This window comes from Lepidochelys kempii, chromosome 10 (assembly GCF_965140285.1).
Source record: "Lepidochelys kempii isolate rLepKem1 chromosome 10, rLepKem1.hap1, whole genome shotgun sequence".
NCBI classification, from domain to species: Eukaryota; Metazoa; Chordata; order Testudines; family Cheloniidae; genus Lepidochelys; species Lepidochelys kempii.
Genome location: NC_136389.1, coordinates 10,189,153 through 10,210,399, shown reverse-complemented (window position 1 = coordinate 10,210,399; position 21,247 = coordinate 10,189,153). Strand labels below are relative to the sequence as shown.

The window sequence follows — 21,247 nt, the reverse complement described above, 5'->3', positions numbered from 1 at the left end:
CTAGAAGATGTATTAATGTTATCTTGTTACATATATATGACTCCATGTGCTAGTGCTGGCAGGTCATAGCTGGCCCTTGCTGGAGAATTATCCATATTTTTCATTCTTGAAACAATGAACAGCATATAGTGTCTACACAGCAGTCGAATGCAGTTTACCTACTCCACTTTTAATTCACATGTAGTTAATTTGGATTAACTTTCCTGAGTGTTCTCATGTAGACAAGCCTAGCGTGTTACCATATTATAGAGTGAGCATCATTACAACACCTATGACATGTTGTTTCTAGTGATTTTTATTAACACAAGAAACATTTCTTGCCCAAAAGAGGAACTTAGTAAGTTATATTTTGTGTGTTTGCTGTGAATATTCTACCTCGTCCTACGCCAACCAAAACAAGTTCTGTGGAAAGGGCATATCAATTATGTGCCCAAAAGGCTAGGTTTTTGTTATCACATTTATCTGAATCACTTGACTAAGTGGCTTACAAGATAGAAAGAAAATAGATTTAATAATTTTATTAAGATGATGTTAAAATAAAAAAAATGGTACAGAGTTTAAGCGTAGAAGTTTCTGGTTATCAGGGAATAAGGTACAGATTATCAAGGGGTGCAAAATTCGGTTTAGGATCAGATGGCATAAGGAATACATAATCTGCAATATCCCCGATTGGGGGTAAAAGGTTAGCATGTCAAAGTACAGACATTGAGATATGAGGGTATGTTCTTCATATAATGGCTACGTTCAGGTGTGGAGTATTATGAGAGGATACGATGATGAGGATGGATTTACCCTTATTTGGTGAGATGCCTACCTCTTATCTTGAGGATCTCTTCCTATCAGTTTGACCTTACTAAGTGGTTGATCTTGCAACCCATACAATAAGTAGGGCTCATATCACAGAGTGCCTAGCACATAGCAGTGCCTACAGTGTCAATAACAATGCCTAAATAGTGCAACTTTCATTGCAGTCATCTTGTTCATTGTCAAATGGCTAGTGGTTAGTGATCAGATTAATAACCCTGCCCTAAAGTGATCCATTTAACCAAAATACTAGGTAGGAGTCGTATTATTTGTAATACATTTTACAGTAAGAACGGAAGCTTTGATCAAGTTAAATGAAGGACCAAATTCAGTAAATTAAATGGAAGATGCTGTATGTGGGTAATTTCAGGGGTCCAGACTGAATATTTTTTCAAGGCTGAAGTGATTTAACAACAAATGTTTAACAAACATTTGATTAATTCTGTTCTCTGTAAATGTTACATGCTTTTGTTCCATTAACATATGACCCAAGAGAGATTTGGTTTCTAGGATAATCTCACCACATCCCAGTAAATTCAACAGCCCAACAGTTCATACACACTTCTTCAAATATCAGTACAACTCACAAAACTCTTGGCATTCACCCGCCCCTGCCCCCAGTAGCTCTAGTGATTTCTATTTCCAGCAAAAAAGTTCCCACTGCCTCTTGGATGAGACAGTAATTCCCTCTCCAGATGGAGGAATCTCACTAGAAAGGAGTCAGAGAAGCAGAGCTGTGTCTCAGTAGAATTTTTCCTTTATATACATTCTCTAAATCTGATGGTATAAAAGCTATTTACAGTCACTATCCAGGTTTACATTTCTGACAGTCACAATTTTTATGTAGATATTTAGTAAATGCCTTTGGAATGAACGGAAGCTCTTCTTCTGCATCTGTGGGAGAGACCCAATGATGTAAAGCATCTGCTGGTACTCTGGAGAGCTGCTGTGAACTCTGTTGGGTCTTACTCCTCTGGGTGTGTGGTATAAGTTCTGGGGACTAACTTCAGAACAATAGGTTTCTCTGGCGTCAGGGATCCCTGGGAATTCAGCTTGAGCGGGATCTGCAACATTAACAGAGAAAAGAACATTTGTAGCCCAGCAAATAAAATATACACAGATTATCAAAGAGACATTATGCCTTTGTTTTCCCTTGTTTGCCCAAAATCCAGTCCAGGTTCACTCAAAACCTGCCCCACCGTTACTATAAGTTTTACAGACTTGGACATACTTTTGGTTTTCTATGAAAGCCCCAGTCCAGGAGAGTTTACTCCTTGCTTGGGGTTTTGTTATGGAAGTTTCATCCATCCCCAATGGGCCCAGACTAATGTACTTGAATGAAGGTATCACTAACGCTGATTAACCACTTTCCTCTCCTTTCTGTCCTGTAATGTTTCCTTGGTTGCTATTTTTTCCCTTATAGAATAACTCCTACCATATATCTTAGAATACTGTATACTACACACAGGCATGCAATATACAATCTGCTATGTATTACACTTCTATGCTCTAACATCTGTGTTGCACATTTATTTTTCATTTTTCATCCTCTACCATTTGTTTACCCAAATAAAGTATTTAAAACTGTTTTTAATTCATTCTTTCCAGTGAATAATCATCTGGTTTTCACATCTGAGTTTTCAAATGTAAATCTGGGTTTCTCACCTGGGTTTCTTTGCAGGGTCTGAAGGTGAAATTCTGCAGCAGACTGGCGATAGCAACTTTCATGGAGAGGAGAGCAAACCTCATTCCAATGCAGTTCCTGGGACCAGCTCCAAAGGGCAGGTACGTGTATGGATCCAGGACCTCTTTGTTCTCTTTACTGAACCTGATTCCAGTTACAAGTGTAAGAAAGAAATTAGGGAAGCAAAGAAAAAGGAGGCCAAGTATCTCTCTGATGTCGCCAGCAGACATCTTTGTTAAGAGCAGCCTGTTGTTTCAGTCCTATTGGGAACAATGGGAGATAGGTAGCCATTTTGAAAATGACATCTAACTATGGGCAAGTATGACCTCAGTCCCACTGAGACCAGTGGGAGATGGTATCAGTTTGAAAGAGGGCAGTTCTACGTGGAATTCTCTACAGCCAACCCCTTCTGAAGGAAAAACTTTCAGTGATGAATACTAATGGGAAAAATTACCTTTAAGCCTAATGGTTTTCAAATGTAGTTTCTAGAAAAGATTTCAGTGAGTTCTGACTATATGGGAAGTTTTGAAGTGTCAGTATTATTCTGTTGTTGAGATGGGAGAAAGAAATAGTCTGACAATGGGTGCTAAATTTCTCAAAAGGACCAATTTTTTAAATTAATTTTAACTCCTAAATTAATCAACCAATGTACTTGCACAATCTCAGATAGCTCACTCTGTACTCAGAGAGGAAGTGCTGTACTTCTGAGGAGAATATGCTGTATTCTTCATGTGTAACAGAGTTGTTAAATCCCTGCTGTAAGTGCAAAATTCAACTCAGCCTTAACTATGAGTGGTGTGTCTTCACAATGATGAATCCTCTCCAGCTTTTGTATTGGCAAACAGGTGTTAAGATTAAACACAACAAGAATTTCTTTGTAAGAGACTGATATTTAGGAATGAAGTAATATCGGTAAAAGAGATAATTATATTGCTCATTCCCTATTGATATAGATTCTGTACCTTTCCGGTCTGAACTCCTCTGGTTCTGGCCAGTATTCTGGGATACAATGCAGAATAGAGATTGGGATCATAACAACAGTGTCTTTTGGAATGGTCAGTCCATTTATCTCTACGTCTTTCTTGCAGACCCTTTCAAGTCGTCCTCCAAGAGGAAACAGCCTAAGGATTTCATTCACTGCCATGTCGAGATACTCCATCTGCATCAGGGCATTGTAGGTGAGAGGAGCCTTCAGGGGAATGGGAAAAAGGTTGTTGGCATGTGGGAGTCTAGATCAGATTTCCATGTGATCAGTGTGGAAACCATGTCCTTCCCTCTCATCTGTTACAGTGCACATTCTACATTCAATGCTGAACTGAACGTTCAGTGTGAACCTAAGAATTCACCTTAATTTTCCTTTCCTAAATAATGTAAGTTACTGAAAATCTTTGCCCATTTTTGCAAACAAAGTTTGTACTTAAAATCAGCAATTCTCTGAGACTCCTGGTGTGGCCAATGCATTTCTGAAAAGTGGCATCTCTTGAGACATGTAGAAGTCCAGTGTAAGAGATCACAAACACCATAATATGAGTACCCATGAATAATGGTATGAATTTCCTGAGTTGTTCCAAGAATACTCCATGTCTCCCATCTAGCATCTCCTTTCCATGAGCGTAACTATCTACTCCTGATCGCTCCTTGTTTCCCTTTGCTACTGCTTCATAAACAATTCATTGTTGTTTAGCAAGTTAAAGTAACTTGAGGTAATTTGCCCCTTGCGGAGTGTGTGAATTCTGATGAGCGAGATAAATAGGTAGCAAAAAGGGTAGTATGGGGAAAATATATAGACAAGCAGATATAAGAAAAACAAGATGTGTGTGTGTGTGTCTCTGTGTCTGTATATATTGGTATAATATACATATATGACTCAGTAAGGATTTATTTTATTGTCCCATGGGCAGAGTTACTGGTGTGGGTTTGAGATTGGGGATTTAAAAATTGTACTAAAGACTGATTTGTAATCTCTGCTATTGCCAGGCTACTGTTATCCGTGTTCATCATCCCCTCAGCCTCCTTTCCCCTCATATGTCATCTGGAGATTTTGAGAAATGCACAACAGCTATTATGCGTGTAATAGTTATGGTGCGGAGTTTGCAAGATTGCAGTGGTATATTCTATACATGGTACATTATGTAACACACCTGAAATGAACATATGCCATTTTGGAAGCAAGTTATTGGCTCTCCTTTTAGTGAAAGCAGAACTTTCTTAAAGTGTGCCCACCAAGAGCTTCCACAGGATAGCAGAGTCAGTATTTATTAAATGGTAGTTTTTTAGCACATGTATTTAACGTCTTTAAAGAACAGTCTCCTTAACTGGACTTAACTAGAGGGAAGAAACTGGCTTTAAAGAGGCTCTGTGCAATCACTGAGCAGCCAACATTCTCTTACCTTGTTTGGTAAAACTGAGTCTAGCTCGTCCTGCAGCTTCTGCTGCACTTCAGGGTGGGTGGCCAGTTTGTAAGCCAGGTAGCAAAGGGAGTTGCTGGTGGGCTCATATCCAGCAAAAATGAAAATAAACGCTTGTGCCAAAATCTCAGTATCAGTCAGGCCTGTGAGAAGAGAGGAAAACAGGTAGAAAAGTTGAGGCCAAACATTACAGCACATAGGCTGCGCTCTTTGCACATCGTGTATTTTATCGAAGTATAGATGGCCAACGATTTATTATTATTAAGGCTAAAAAGTATTCACGGAGGTCACGGAATCTGTGACTTCCAGCGACCTCCATCAATTCAGCCCTGTCGGCCGGGAGCTGCGGGGTCCCCCCACCGCCCGCTGCAGCAGGAAGGACCTGCAGCTCCTCGTGGCTGCAGGCGGTGGGGTCCCCTGCAGCTCCTGGCGGATGCGGGTGGCAGGGCTCCCCTCGCAGCTCCCGGCAGATGTGGGCAAGAGGGCCGCAGCTCCCGGTTGATACAGGTGGCGGCAGCTCCTGGTTGATACAGGTGGCGGCAGCTCCCAGTGGACATGGACAGCGCCATGAGCTCCGAGCTGCTGCAGGCAGTGGGGGCTACCCCACAGCTCCCAGCCACCGCAGGGCCCCACCCCCTCCCACTCCTGGCTGCTGTGCGGGGAGGCAGCCCAGAAGCTCCGAGCGGCTGCAGGGGTACCCCGGAGCTCTGAGCCACCGTGGGCACTGGGGATCCTTCACAGATCCTGGCCGCTGCAGGTGGCAGGGTTACCCTGGAGCTCTGAACAGGGGGACCCTGGAGCTCGGAGCGCCCCCGCAACTGCCCAATCTTTGCAGGCAGCATGGGGACCCCGCAGCTGGGCTCCCCATTTGGTCAGGGATACTTTTAGTCAAAGTCAGGGGACCGGTCATGGGCTTCCATTAATTTTTCTTTATTGCCAGTGACCGGTCCCCTGACTTTGACTAAAAATATCCCTGACAAAAATCTTAGCCTTAATAATAAAAATAATCATTATTATTATTATTTTATTATTGTTGTTATTATTATTCTTGTTACTGTTATTATCCCATAGGCATGGCTCATGGGTCTGGTGGGAAAATTAAACAGGGACTAATGATTGCTTTGTAACCTCTGGCATTGTTGATTAGTGTATGCAGAACACACAAAGCAAAACATGGGTTCCTGCCAAGTTTGTTGTGGTTCATTTTCAGGTTATCTAACCCAAATATTCTGTGGTTACATAAATGTCACAGGACACCTGCTATCTCCCAGTCCTGAGAAGAACTGAGGATATTTCTAACCAAGCTCTAATTGAAGCAGTTGTATTTAAATGAATTGTGAATAGTGATGCAATGCAAACGAATAGCTGGGGAGCAGAGCTGGCTTTTGCCTCTTACCATATTGGTAGGTACCAACTCCATATTTTTCACTGGCCAAGGCTAACGATTATACAGCAGGAATTGGCCTGGAATGCATGTCTTCTATTCTACTTGTGGAAAAAGTGTTACATAAAAGGGATGAACACTTGTCCCCATCTAACTCTGTGCTGGACAAAAATGTATGTATAGTCCAGGTGAGTCGACGATTCCTCTCCCCAGCTGCAGACGGCGGGATGAACCATTTATTTCCTCTCCAGTAGGACACCTGTTCCTATTCCCCTCACTCCAGCAGCCCCCAAAGGCACTCACAAGTATGAGTATTTTTATGGTGTTACCTTTATATGTGTGAGTCACTCCATTGCTTTCATAGCTAATGTTAGAGTTCTGGGATTCGATCATCAGCTGTAGGAAATCCACTCGGCCCTGGGAAAAGAAGTAACCGCTCAGTGGAGAGCTGGTTTGGTGAGAGATCCCCTAGGGAAGGCTCACAAAGATGGGTCTCAGAACACAAAGGTTGTATTTTAAAGTCCCCAGGAGTGGCCAGAGAGGACCCAGCAGAATGTAAATGCCTTTCTTGTTACAGTGGCTCAAAACATGAAACTCTTATGCTTCTGGGAGGGTTCCATCTCTCCAGTCCCAGAGAGATGTCAGCCAAGACAGCAGACTTGGTCTCTTGCTGTCGCAAGGAATGACGACTGCAGAACTAAACTACTTTTGTCCACTTTGCAAAGCACCCTCATTAATGTAGCTGTGCAATTTTAGGGGAAAGTAATAACTACATCTCAGTAAGTGACTTTTTCAAGTAGCTCCCTTAAAACAGGATTACTCTGGGGGAGGTGAAGTCCAGCAGGGAGATAAATCTGATTCTGTCATTTTTGGAGAGTGACGACCGCCTCTTTTGGGGACTGTGCTCCTGAATACCACAATATCAGTGACACTGCACTGTGTATTGGTGCACAGCTCTACTGCTTGCTCAGTGGAGTCTCTCCCTCTGTCTGCTCCAGCTCTCCAAGTCTACTCCTACGGGTAGTTTTCTGTAAATCGTAATCTTTGCACACCCAAACTGCAATCCAGTTTGCATGGGTGTTACCCTGATATAGCCTGAGATATCACACACTATTGTGGTCCTTTGCTGGACTCTAACTCAAGCAAGTAAGTGTTTTTCTCTTGGGCTAATTGAATAGAGAATGTTCTCTGGCATCATGACTGGGAGAGTCCTGCTAACCCCTTTGGCCTCTTTTTCACGGTCCTCCTTCATTCTGGCGATCGACTTTGTGAAGAATTCTATGGCATCTTTGGGGAAAAAATTCACATCCATCTTCTTAAGAAGGGGAATGAGGAACGGGCATACAACTAGAAGGGAGACAAAAATAACTGTGATTGAAGCAAGGTCCAGGGAATAGAAGTCCATTTCACCTAAGATATCTATGGTAAAATATTAATTAGAACAACTGAAAATGTTTATTAGAAAGATGAGGCTGCATCTAAATGATGGCTCTGTTTGATCATTTCTCCTGTGTACTGGGGAGCTCACTGAGGGCCTGTCTGCCACCATGTTCCTCGTGGGGCAGATGGGCTCCATGCTCCCTCTTCTCAGGTTTCTGCACAAATGATATAATTTAGCCCTAAATGTAAATGAAAGCGAAAGGAGCATTCCACTATTTCACACCACGTCTGACTGGAGGCGCTGTCACTGAGACTGGGGAGTCACATTCCGAGTGCAGGACATTCCTCCAGTTTGCACTACCAATGCTACAGCGATATGGACCAGAATGAAAATAAACTAAAAGTTTTGAAATTCTTCCAGTCATTTCAGACTGACCTCAACGTTCTGATATTCACTAACATCTCATGTCCCAGCAAACATCTCCAAACCTTCCCCACAGTATTGTGATCCTTCCCACAACCTATAGACCAAATTCTGAGCTTACTAGCACTTACATAACTCCAGATGATTCTCATCCGTGGGATTGTATGGGTATAAATTAGAGCAGAATTTGTCTCAGGTGACCCTTGAGACTTTTATCCTTGGCAGTAAAGTTGCCTTGTCATTGGCTTATAGGCTCAGGTATAGCCACTTGTATTGTATAACCAATAGACCACTTGTCTCATTCTGATGCTGAAGTCACGGTTCCAAACGAAACATTTTAATGGAATTTTTAGTGAGCAACAGACAACTTACATATCAAAATGAAGAGTGGGTCAAAAAGGTTAAACTTCACTAGCTTCTTGATTTCTTTGACAAAAGGATCTTTGGGGTTGTTCATGGAGTCAATGTTCACACCGAAGGAAGTGCTAGTAACAACATCCATGCTATAGGCTCCAAAGATGCTGAGAAAAAGACAGAAAACAGAACACAGATAGGAGAGTTAAGGTTTGAAATAGGTAATTACAACTTTTCCCTCCCTTCCTATATTGCATCTCCTTAAAGAACAGAAAACTCTCATGAGACTTTTCTTTATGCTGTTGTAAAGGGGGGGCAAGGTACTCAACACAAGTAGAACATCTAAAGGCAAAGGAATAGAGTTTCATGAAGTTTTACCTACAGCGCTCAGAATCTAAACTCTGGTAGCCTTGCTCTGGATACTACACAATGTAATGTATTGGCCTATGTGTGTGTCCTCTGGTGGAATCAGACCTATTCAAGGGCCTGTGAATATCTTGTCAAGTGGCTGTGGCCTTTTAAGAGGTTAGGAGCCCTAGTTCTGCTGACAGCTGATATTAAATCTGTGTGCTCAAGTGGTAGAATAAATGAGCTGTCAAAAATAAATAAAAATCAAATAATAATATTTTATTTATTTATTATTTGTGTACCGGTAGTGCCTAAACATGCTGGGTCAACGCAGGCAAAAAAACACAGTCTCTGCCCCAAAGAATTCACCATCTAAGAACTTTCATGGAAGCACACCTTTACAAACAATTTTTGTCTGACCTCCAAGTCTCGGTCCTCAGGTATTAAATCGCAGACCTTAGAGATAGTAAAGGTCTGTTAGACCATCCTCTCAAACTCCTTGCCAGTGCAGGGTTGTTCCCTATGCTACATTTTATAGTGTTTTTTCCACTCTAGTTTAAAATGTGCCAAACTTTGGGGTGTCCACCAGTTCCCTTGAGAGAATGTTCCACAGGTTTCACCCCAGGGAGATTTTCTTGAGATTTAACCTCTATTTTCCCTTTTAAATTTCATTTTAGCCCTTCTGATAGTCCTGTTCATCACTTCAGAAGTTTGGTTCATCCAAAGAACAACCTGCATTGCCAATAATGAACGAACCAAAGAGTTGCTAACAAGATTTGCTGTTCCTGTTCCTGGCAGAGTTACTCACTCCTTAACGTCCACAGGCTCATCCTTTTCTGCTTTCTTTTGAACATTTCTCACCAAAACCTCCCCGTATTGCTTCATAATGGGAAACATCTGAAATACACATTACAGGACATGACTTAAACATACCAAATGTTACTTCTTCGTTAAGCCTAGCTTCTGAAAAGTGCAGGGGAGGTTCATTAGTACTTACAGACTTGATCTGTTTCTACTGTCAGGGGCTTTTTGTTTTAATCCTTTTTCCTTTCTTTCTTTCTTTTTCTTTTTTTTTTTTTTACTTTTTTTTACATTAGGAGGCACAAATGAAATAGACCAGTTTAATCATTTGAATCAGACTGAAGAGACCAGACCATTATAACTATCTCAGCCTGAATGCCACCTGTGCACTGACCCGAGGGTTAGTGTGTGCCTGGTCCTCTGGGTTTTACCTCCTTTAGCTTCCCACTGGTGAAGGTTGGAGAGAGCACAGTACGAATTCTCTTCCACTGCTCATCCTGAGCCATGGAGACAGCCGACTCCAGCACTCCCACTAGACCTAAATTCTGGGGTGACAAAGGCAAGTTTATAGCTGTCAAGAAGCTATTGGATTTCTCTACTAAACATAAGAGTGCACAAAGCAATCCTTTTCCCGCCCCATGTACACACACACATACACTTCCCCACACTGGTTACACTTAGGCAGATACACCCACAAGAAGACACCAACTCTACACGCCCTGGGGGAGACCTCTACAAATGTACACACACTAACTCAGACTGGTGCTCATGCACTTGCGTGCACACACACACTATCAAATTCAGCTCTCGTTTATACTGGTGTAACTGAGAGCTGACTTTGTCCTAAGAACTTTTTTTTTATTTAATAAATAAAAATAAACAACCTAAGCAGCTTTTAAAGTGCAGTCAAACAGTTTTCTCTGAGAGCCAGGGGATCCAGTTCCAGGTGAGGTCCCCCTGCTCCCTTGTTCCTTTAGGGATATGCAGTGGCCACTTAGATTAATGCCAGCTGTGCATTCATTCTGAATGCATCTCCGAAACATACCTTGTGTATCCCTACAGAGTTTAACTACAGTATTTGATGTTCTTATGGCTTTATTGCATCTTTCTGATGAATATTAATGATTATAAGCCTACCCGCCGGTTGGTAAAGGTGGTGAAGCACTCTTTCACCAGCACGGTTTTAATTATTGTAGGATCTGTGACAGCCAGCACAGGTTGCCTGCCATCATAAAACCTATGGGGGAAAAGAAATAAAAATCCATGATTAACTACTGTCAGTGAAAGTCAGGAGTTAAACAAAAGCTCCTTCCTCCCTGGTTTCAGAGTAGCAGCCATGTTAGTCTGTATCCACAAAAAGAAAAGGAGTACTTGTGGCACCTTAGAGACTAACCAATTTATTTGAGCATAAGCTTTCGTGAGCTACAGCTCACTTCATCGGATGCATTCAGTGGAAAAACTGGTGTTTCTCTGATAGCTACAAATCCTAGTCTTTATTAGCTTCTAAAGCAAAGTGCACTGACTTGAAATACAGATATACAGAATCATAGAAATTAGAGATGGAAAAGGCCTTCAGGTCATCATATATTCCTGCCTTTTCCAGCCACTGCAGGAATGTTTTCTCTGAGAGACTATGCCTGTCTGAAAAATCTCTCTCACACACACATAAATATCCCTAAAAGACAGCCTACCTGTATCTTTTCTGAAAGAGACCCAGCATCATATTTTAGTCACTTCAAAAAAAGTAAGTTAAATGGAGTTTTAGGCTATATACAAAGTGCTGTCAAACGCACATAGTTAACAAACTGAAGCTACAGAGAGAGAGAAATACTGTTTTTTCTCGACTTTCTTTCATTTATAGTCATCTGGGTGCTACTGGTATCACTAGTAAGTAAAAGATTTCAGGCCAAGGTGTCATTTTTAAATGGGTGATGCTCATTTAATTTCATCCCTTTCCTCCTAGTTGTACTTCTGTCTGCCGCCCTAAACTCCTCTCCCTCTTCAGTGCTTATGCCCTTCAAATGCATGTAAACAGCTCTCTACAGTTCCTCATTTTCCCAAGTAAAACGTTTATTCCTTTCAATGTTTCTCAAATCAATCCCTCCCCTCTCACTGGACCTAGAATAGGATTTTTCCTGTAAGAGATTTGTACTGGAAAATCTTTTCCAAAACCAAACTATCAACAGTACAAATTTTTCTGTGATACAAGCCCCTCACATGGTGTCATGCATAACTTGAATTATAACGAAAGGTTTATCATAAGCAAATAATGTTCAGCAGGATGTCACAGTAACTTATCACACAATGTAAAAACAAAAGGATTGTTTCACTTTTTTTTTTTTTTACAAACGTTCAAGAAAGGGTCCAATCCTGTAGAAGGCCAAACATCTTCTAAAATCAATGAGAGGTACTGAACACAGAGCTACTGAATCCTAAAGGCAGTAGGTACCTTCACTTTCACTCTTTGGACTATACATTTCCAGACTCTTATACTCTTGTTATGATGTTAGCAGTAAATTTGTTCCATCCTTTTGATTCACGTACTTAAAACTTTTCAGCAGGTTGCACTGAAATACACCTATAGATTGGCTTGAATTCTTGTTTTAAATCATGGTTTTAAGACCAGATTTTTCAAGATTTATTATCCTATAATGGACGTAAGATAAATGTGGATTTATATGGGTTTTGAATGGATGGAAAAATGTTATAAGGGCCAGTTGGATAGATTGCAGAAGATACCAGATCATGTAGCCCAAGTAATAACCGCAGTGGCAAATGTAGGGAATATCCAGTGTAGAGTAAGAGCAGCGGTAATGCAAACGTATCACGCTTCAGCAGGTCAGGGTTAGAGACAGAAACAGATTTGGTAGAACTGGGATCTGTGTACAATAACAGCATATCTGTGTAGTATCTGGAATACATATACCTTCCTTTACAGTTTGCAGTCCAGGAGAACTGGACTTCTAAGTTACAAATTTCCTTTTATGTCAATGGTAGTTTTGCCATTAACTTCAGTGGGAGCAGAAGCTGGCAGTCTGCATCTGATATGGAACAGCTTTCATGTGAGAGTTCAGATTAACATGTACATAGCATGTCTGTGGCATGGATCCTGCAATCAGATCCATGTGGATGGATGCTTGCATCTGGGCGCTGCTCCATTAACCTTTTTGGGGTTCCACATGGAGAACAGGGTCCAGTTACAGGATTCAGGCCTTTGAGATCTCCTCTTCCAGTGGATTTTTTTCACCCTCCAATTTTGACTCCGACTATAGGATAATGTGAGGAGACTACCAAACAGTATTGGTTGGTCAACATACTCACCCCCAGATTTTCCCGTATTTCTCATAGCATGTACCGTCAAACTCCAAGAAACCCTGCAGAGAGAGAATGTTAAAATAGAATTAGAAAAGAAGCAGGGTTTCCAGGGGAGGGGCTGGGAATGGGGCTGTCTTGGGACTAAACATCTAGAGCTAGCAGCCAGGCCAAGCACTCCTGTGTGCAGCTCCTAAGACTTGTGTGACTCCTTATGTCTTTGTGAGGGATAGAATCCTTTAAGAACATAGCTGGATCTAGTTATTCTAGGGGCATATCATGCTTGAGGTTAAGGAGTCTCTAAGTAAACTGACAGGTTTCAGAGTAACAGCCGTGTTAGTCTGTATTCGCAAAAAGAAAAGGAGTACTTGTGCACCACATCTTCTGTATTTTCCACTGAATGCATCCGATGAAGTGAGCTGTAGCTCACGAAAGCTTATGCTCAAATAAATTGGTTAGTCTCTAAGGTGCCACGAGTACTCCTTTTCTTTCTAAGTAAACTGTTTGCAAGGAATTCAATAAATAGTGACAGCAAACCAGCCACCTACATGTGTTCACCTGGTTTAGGCAGTCACCCCGGGGCTCACCATGTCCTTCACATTATAATCTGCATTACAGAAATGTTATCCTGCATTGGGTCCTACACACCCTGTGCATAAGGGCAGAGCTTAGCACACAGGAGAACTCATCAATGCAGTGTACAAATCTAGCTATTGTATGATGACGGACATATATTTCTGGAGCCAGGAGAAGCCTTCAAACACTCACTTTACGATACTCCAAGGCAGTTCCAAAGAAAGGCAATGGCTTTGGCCCAGGGATACCCAATTTCTTGAAAAAACCAAATGGCCAGATCCCATATCTGCAAAAATAACAGAAGAATCTGAAGGCTTCAGGACAATAATTGCAGTGATGTTGGGGCTGAAAGATCTCAAAGCCTATCCAGGGGAAGTGAAGCTGTTGCATTTACTCAGGAATGAAGCACCCACTCTGGAAGCTGGAAAGTGTGGTCCAAAAAATTTGTGCTTCGTAAAGCTATTTAATAAGCATAGCTAGTGATAAACCTCACAGCTGCACCACAAATCTTCAGAGAGATAGCCCTGAGGTAAAAGAAAGCCTCACATAAAGGAATAGGTGCTCCAGTAAAAATGGGGGTTTTGATCCATTGGCAAAATACAAAAGAGAAGCCTCTCTAGGCTCATTGCCAGCTCATGGAGAGGAGCCAGAAAGTAATGATGAAATGGGAACAAAGCTTACGTTTTTTGTTTGTTTGATTTTTAGTTTTTGCAGAGAAATCAAACTGGAGCTGGAAGTTAAGTCCTGAGCAGGGCTTTTGTGAAGGCTGTTCTTGAGTTTCATGTATTGTTCTCCTTGTGCTTAGCCTGATGCTAGCGCAGTGGTGTATTGGGGAGCCTAGTCTGTTGGGTTTCTGTTTGAATTTTGTTGACAGCTTTGCAGATTTCTCTCCTCTGAAGCACCCTTTTTTGGTGTTGTAAATTTATTACTCCTACCTCAGGGCTCTCTGCTTCTCTATGAGATCTGGGCTGCAGCATTTTGAAGCTTGTCTTTGGCTGTGTTGAAAGTGCTTTTCAAATACTGTATTTGTGTTCAGATGGAGGTTACCAGCTTCCCAAGCAAGAGCTTTGTCACTAAATGAACGTTATTGCTCCAGTTTTTGTCAAGGAAACCGTATCAAAGGTTTTGTTTGGCCCAGAACACCAGCTGCCATACAGCCTGCCTTTCTTCCAGGTGACTCCTCCCTGGGACACCAGGAGCCATACTGGGGTAGGGAGCTGTAACTTACACCTCTCTTTATTATTACTACTTTGTATTTGTATGATGGTCATGCCTAGAAACCCCCGCTGAGATCAGTCCCGTTGTGATAGGTGCTCTACAAACACACTGTCTGACAGTCTTTGTCCCCAAGAGCTTACAGTCCAGACAGCCAAGACTGACAAAGAGTGAGGAAAAAGGAAACATCACTATCCTCAATTTGCATGTGGGGAACTCTTGCCGAGCATTTGCCAGTTTGGATGAATCTGGTCCAAGTTTACCTGTATCTACAGGGAATACTTGCTCACCACTGTACTACAGCGATCTCTGGGGTTTAGCATTGCCTAGTGGGCTTAGCACGGGCCTGTAAAAAAGGAAATGTGGGCCTTTTTTTCAGGGTATGTCACTGGCTTGCTGTCCACTCCCACCCTCCAAATTGCTCTCATGGATGCTGTTTTCTTGCGTTGTCTTTCCACTGATCTTGCAGAGCGTGTGTGTATAATAGCATGAGCTCGTGCCATTTACTGCATATCCTCTCTGTAGGGCAACCTTTAGACTGTAAGATCATCAAGGACCATCTCTTACTACATGTTTGCGTCGCACCTAACACAATGGGCCCCAAACCTAGCCGGGCCCTCTGGCAGCTACTGCTAAATAAATAATTAATAATCCCAAGGGTTTGGTGTTAATTTGTTTTAGTAACCAGATCCTAACAATTCATGAGAATATGCCAAATCTCTCCTCCTTGAGTTAAGGATGGGTGAACCATCCATTTGTCCAGATGTCTTGAAATATACTAACCAGAGAGGCCATGCAGAATTTCAGGGGCTGGGGATCCTCTGGATATAGAATTTTTGTTTTCAAACATTCCATATCCTAATATTTCAACCTAATAGCTTTTTTGACAGGGTAACAACCTTTGTGGATGGGGGGAAGCAGTAGATTGGGGTATATCTTGACTTTAGTAAGGCTTTTGATATTGTTCCGCATGACCTCCTCATAAACAAACTAGGGAAATATAGCCTAGATCAATGGTCTCCAGCCCTTTTACACCCAAGATCACTTTTTGAATTTAAGGGCAACCCAGGATCTACCCTATCCCTTCCCCAAGGCCCCGCCCCTTCCCCAAAGCCCCACCCCACTCACTCCATCTCCTCTCTCTGCCACTCGCTCTCCCCCACCCTCACTCACTTTCACCAGGCTGGGGTAAAGGGTTGGGGTTCAGGAGGGGGTGTGTGCTCTGGGCTGGAGCCAAGGGATTTGCAGTGTGGGAGGGGGCTCTGGGCTGAGTCTGGGACAGGGAGTTGGGGTGCAGGAGCGTGTGAGGGGTGCAAGCTCTGGGAGGGAGTTTGGGTGCAGGAGGGGGCTCCGGGCTGGGGAAGAGTGTTGAGGGGGTGCAGGAGAGGGTACAGGGTGCTGGCTCTGGGAGGGGGACAGGGCTGGGGCTTGGGGTGCAGGAGGGGGTATGGGGTACTGGCTCCGGGAGGGGGCTCAGGGCTGGTTTTGGGTGCTGGCTCTGGGAGGGGGTTCAGGGCTGGGGCTTGGGGTACAGGAGAGGGTTTAGGGTGCTGGCTCCAGGAGAGGGCTCAGGGCTGGGGGTGCGGCCTCCCGCTGGGCAGCACTTACTGCTGGCGGCTCCCGGTTGGTGGTGTGGCGTGGCTGCCACTAAGGCAGGCTCCCTGCCTACCTCGGCTCCACACCACTCCCGGAAGGGGCCAATGTGCCCCTGCAGCCCCCTGGGGGGAGGGCAGCACATGACTCCGCACCCTGCCCTAGCAGGGTGTGGAGGAACGTTCGGGGATGCGGCAGATTGGGCCAGCCCCCATGGGAGGTGGGGAGGGAACGCCATTCAGCTCTGTCCCATCCCCAGCTCTGCTCCACTCCCGCCCCCAGTTGTGGTGCTAGCTCCCAGCCCCGCGCCTGACCCTGTCCCCAGCCTCGGCACGGCTCCGCTCCCGGCCCCACCCCAGCCTCGGCCCTTGGCCCTGGCTCCATTCTCGGCCTGGGGCCAAGGCTGAGGGTGGGAGCAGGAGTGGAGCTGTTGACAGCCCCGGGCGTGAGCCTGACTGCCAGCCCCCACTGCGGCCCAGCTGCAGCTCTGCTCCCACACCCAGCCTCAGCCCCTGGCCCCGTCTCTGGCCCTGGCCCCAGACACGGACCCAGACCCACCCCCAGCTGCAGCCCCCAACCTTGGCCCTCTTACCCCTGGCCACATCCCTTCCCCCCACTTCCCCGGAGCTGCAGCACTGCTCCTGGCTCTGGGGAGGGTGCAGACAGGGCATAACTCTCAAAAGTTTGGGGGCCACTGCATTAGAGGTTTTCAAGAGCAGATTAGACAAACACCTGTCAGGAATGGTCTAGTTATTACTTAGTCCTGTCTTGAGTGCAGGGGACTGAACTAGATGACCTCTTGAGGTCCCTTCCAGCCCTACGCTTATATGATTCTGTGAAAAGACCAGTACATTTAAATTAACAGTGGCGCTCCTTCAGGAATTTGAAAACAGCATAAGTAGAAAAGCAAGGTGTAGAATTATACTTACAGTATCAGGAGAAATAGCAGTGCAATCAGGAGAGCCCAGGTCTCAATGGAAAAGCTAGGGAGAAGGTTCATTTTAGATCTGTACCTCTCCGTTTCTTGTTCTCTGTCTAACTTCTCAGTTGCTGGTTTTTTCCCTCTCTCTGCTCTGGTCAGTCTTGGGACTAGGGAAAGAACAGTGTCGGAGTGATCTGCAGATGCCACTGGTGATGAGTTAGATGAGGTGGGTGAGGTAATATCTTTTACTGGATCAACTTCTGTTGGTGAGAAGACGCAAGCTTTTGAGCTTCCACAGAGCTCCCCCTCCCACCTCACAGGGTCCTAGAGCCTGGGCTCCAACTTGAGCCCAAAAGTCTATACTGCAATTAAACAGCCCCTTAGCCTTAGGCTAAGACTTTTGGGCTTATAGACTTTTGGGCTCAAGTTGGAGCCCAGGCTCTAGGACCCTGTGAGGTGGGAGGGGGAGCTCTGTGGAAGCTCAAAAGCTTGCGACTTCTCACCAACAGAAGTTGATCCAGTAAAAGATATTACCTCACCCACCTCATCTAACTCATCACCAGTGGCATCTGCAGATCACTCCGAAGGAAAAATAACAGAAGGGATATATACAGTTAAATCTTCTGTGCAGTTCCCACAGTGATTCTCATCACAAGCTACTCTTTGCTTTCATCTCTATTTAATTCCTCTTTGGTCTCATGTAAATGTATTCCAGAAGCAGCTCCAGTGTATTTTCAGCAAAATGACACGGTAAAGCTGCCAGAATTCTTCCTGTTGTCACAGTGCCTGCCATACATCTTTAGCACTGCCATTAAAATGTAAGATAGCTCTAGAGCAAGAGGTCAGAATTGTAGCAGAATCATGTGGGGGGCTAGTTATGGCTTTGTCATTGCTTCCGTTATAAACCCCAGTTTTCAGGGATTAGAACTCAACAGTAAATCTGAACAAGTATATTAGCGATTTCGATATTATTTGTGTCAGCTGAAATTACACCCAGAGGTGCTGTTAGATCAGGGGTCGGCAACCTTTCGGAAGTGGTGTGCCAAGTCTTCATTTATTCACTGTAATTTAAGGTTTCGCGTGCCAGTAATACATTTTAACGTTTTTAGAAGGTCTCTTTCTATAAGTCTACAATATATAACTACACTATAGTTTATAGTAAAGTAAATAAGGTTTTTAAAATGTTTAAGAAACTTCATTTAAAATTAAATTAAAATGCAGAGCCCCCTGGACCGGTGGCCAGGACCTCGGCAGTGTGAGTGCCACTGAAAATCAGCTCACATGCCTGCGGCACGCATGCCATAGGTTACCTACTACTGGCTTAGGTCCTTGGTTATGGCTGTAGGGAGAGTGGTCACTTTGGATGAGCTATTACCAGCAGGAGAGTGAGTTTGTGTGTGTATGGGGGTGGGAAGGTGAGAAAACCTGGATTTGTGCTGGAAATGGCCCACCTTGATTATCATACACATTGTGAAGAGAGTGGTCACTTTGGATGGGCTATTACCAGCAGGAGAGTGAGTTTGTGTGTGTATGGGGGTGGGAGGGTGAGAAAACCTGGATTTGTGCTGGAAATGGCCCAACTTGATGATCACTTTAGATAAGCTATTACCAGCAGGACAGTGGGGTGGGAGGAAGTATTGTTTCATGGTCCCTGTGTGTATATAATGTCTTCTGCAGTTTCCACGGTATGCATCCGATGAAGTGAGCTGTAGCTCACGAAAGCTCATGCTCTAATAAATTGGTTAGTCTCTAAGGTGCCACAAGTCCTCCTTTTCTTTTTGCGAATACAGACTAACACGGCTGTTACTCTGAAACCTATCTTGTATAAAATGCATCACAATTATGCTATAATCATATCATCATAATATCACTGTGAAGAATATGGAGTGCAGTGTCACAGAGTGATCCCAAGTGAAGGCATGAGAGTTGTATTGAGAAGGAGTAAGAATGGATATTGTGCAGTATATGGTAGCATCCCTTCTTTAGTGGCACAATCAGCTTCTGTAGAATTTAAGCTTTTGTTTTTAAACAATTATGTTTCTAGTCCTAACAGTTCTGAAGAAAATGTATCTACCACAACCCAATACAATACTGTCTGCTTTCATCTGTAGATCATCTCAGACAGAAGCTCTAAGAGAAATCTGAACTGGCCCATTTATCTCAGTAGGGGGCTAACAATTTTAAAGTCCACATTTTAGAATAGTCTACACTCTTTGGTCACTGATCATTTTAGCAGAAACATCCTGTTATTCTGGGACCTGTGAGCAGAGATTGTGTAAGGGTACCATAACTTCCAAAAGTCTCACCTGTACCCAGGAACCAGCAAACAGCCCTCTCCTCATAACAACCCAACACAAAAACCATGAAACCAAAACTAAAAACAGACATGTTGTAAGTATTTCCCTGAAGGATGGCACAAATATATTCGGGTGCTTATGGAATGGGAATAGCTTTCCAGAGACACAGGCACATGGTGTAAGAAGATTATTAAGGTGGGCAGTTCTAATGCAGTTAGTTGTCAGAACAATAGGTAGGGCAGCAGGATGTGTCCTTCAGGTAGGTGGGTCCTATGTTATTATTTAGGGCTGTACTAAGAATAAGACTTTAAAGTGAACACACTTCCTTAATATTGACATGTTGTCTTTAAAAGGTCCCTTACTGAATTCCACTGCAGTCTAACTTGTAAGTATTAGGAGCATTAAATGCCTGGGTGTCTCCAAGGACATTGCTGTGGTTGCTGATGTGTAGATTGATGTCTGGATAACATCAGAGAGCAGCATGAGTGGCAGGGTCTGACCTTATCTCAAGAGAATCTGTATTTCTCCTCACCTTCTCCCAGCCTCTGCTCTAACCTCCAGATACCAATCAATCACAGATTAGTGTCTAATAACAGCAATCTCCTTAAAAGAGTGACATGGGTAGACAAGTTTTTGACAAGGTTAGATAAGGTTGTGGCAAGTTGATGTTGGTTCCTTGATGCAGGTTACACTGCTTGATCTCTAAGAGGCCTTTTCCAAGCCTATCAGCTAGGATTCTATAACAATAATTATTTTCCTCTGTTTCTCCCCTTGCAAAATTTGTCATTTCCTTGCAGTGAATTTAGTGCTGACTAAAGGTGCCAGAGTTGCCATATCAGAAAGCAAGAGATGTTGTTTATCCACAGAACAAAAGTGCTGTTAGCTTTACCACTCCCTCAGTCCCCACTCCCCACTCAGACCCGACCATCTTGTAGGGGTAAGAGCAGTTCAGACTCCATGCTCATTGGGGTCTTCGTCTCACTGCTGGGACCACCAACAAGACTGACGGTGCCAACCCCGAGTACTGGTTATGCACTGGGGGCACAAGACCAACTGGACTGTGTCTATTGACTTGTTTCAAACTGGCCTTGAAACAGCTGATAGATAGTAACTTCTGATCATACTGGTCTGGGCCAGATGAAAGTCAGTGACCTAGAGATGAGTGATTCAGTCACCCACCTCCAGTTCCCTGATTCATCCACTTAGGGACATAACTTTACACACACACAAAATTGTGAGGGGTGCTTTTCTCTTTGTGTGCCTGTCAACAGCCTACTGCATTTGACTCAATGTGGATCAGCCTGGATGTTCTCCTGATTCCAGAGAGTGAGCAAGGCCTGGTCTCCCTAGGCATATTATCTCAGCTTCTGAATGGTAGAGAAGTAGATTCCTTTGTTCTGCGGTTTGCAAAGTTCAGCTATTCAGGCAATGGTGTGAGAGCTCTTTCCAGCAAATCAAGTCACAGGCATTTTAAACCCCTGGCAGCTACTGGGCAATGTAGCCAGGGAAGTTGACGGTCTCTGATTTTACATGGGAGATAGGGATGCCACAGGTCAGGCACGCAGAGTGGCATTCTCATCACAGGGGAAAGTGCACTGTGGAATGTCTAACAGGATAGAGTTATGGGTGGAGGGAGACGAGATTGATCTGTTACAGCTGGATGGTTAGAGGGTGCCAGTCAACAAAACAAAACTACCAAGTACCTAACCCATTACAGAAACTGAACCAGGTATCAGACTATGCAG

General features: G+C 43.7%; 1 protein-coding gene across 1 annotated transcript; it reads right to left on the bottom strand.

Moving 5' to 3' along the window:
• Window positions 1-1,366: 1,366 nt before the first annotated feature.
• LOC140918164 (cytochrome P450 3A9) lies at window positions 1,367-17,329 on the bottom strand. Its single transcript, XM_073361945.2, has 13 exons — window positions 17,213-17,329; window positions 13,668-13,761; window positions 12,909-12,961; window positions 10,725-10,824; window positions 10,019-10,132; window positions 9,595-9,683; window positions 8,457-8,605; window positions 7,500-7,627; window positions 6,610-6,697; window positions 4,879-5,039; window positions 3,451-3,677; window positions 2,470-2,632; window positions 1,367-1,868 (listed from the first exon to the last, which is right to left on the bottom strand). The coding sequence occupies exons 1-13, from the start codon at window positions 17,281-17,283 to the stop codon at window positions 1,770-1,772; spliced, it is 1,536 nt and encodes a 511-aa protein (XP_073218046.2). The 5' UTR covers window positions 17,284-17,329; the 3' UTR covers window positions 1,367-1,769.
• Window positions 17,330-21,247: the final 3,918 nt, after the last annotated feature.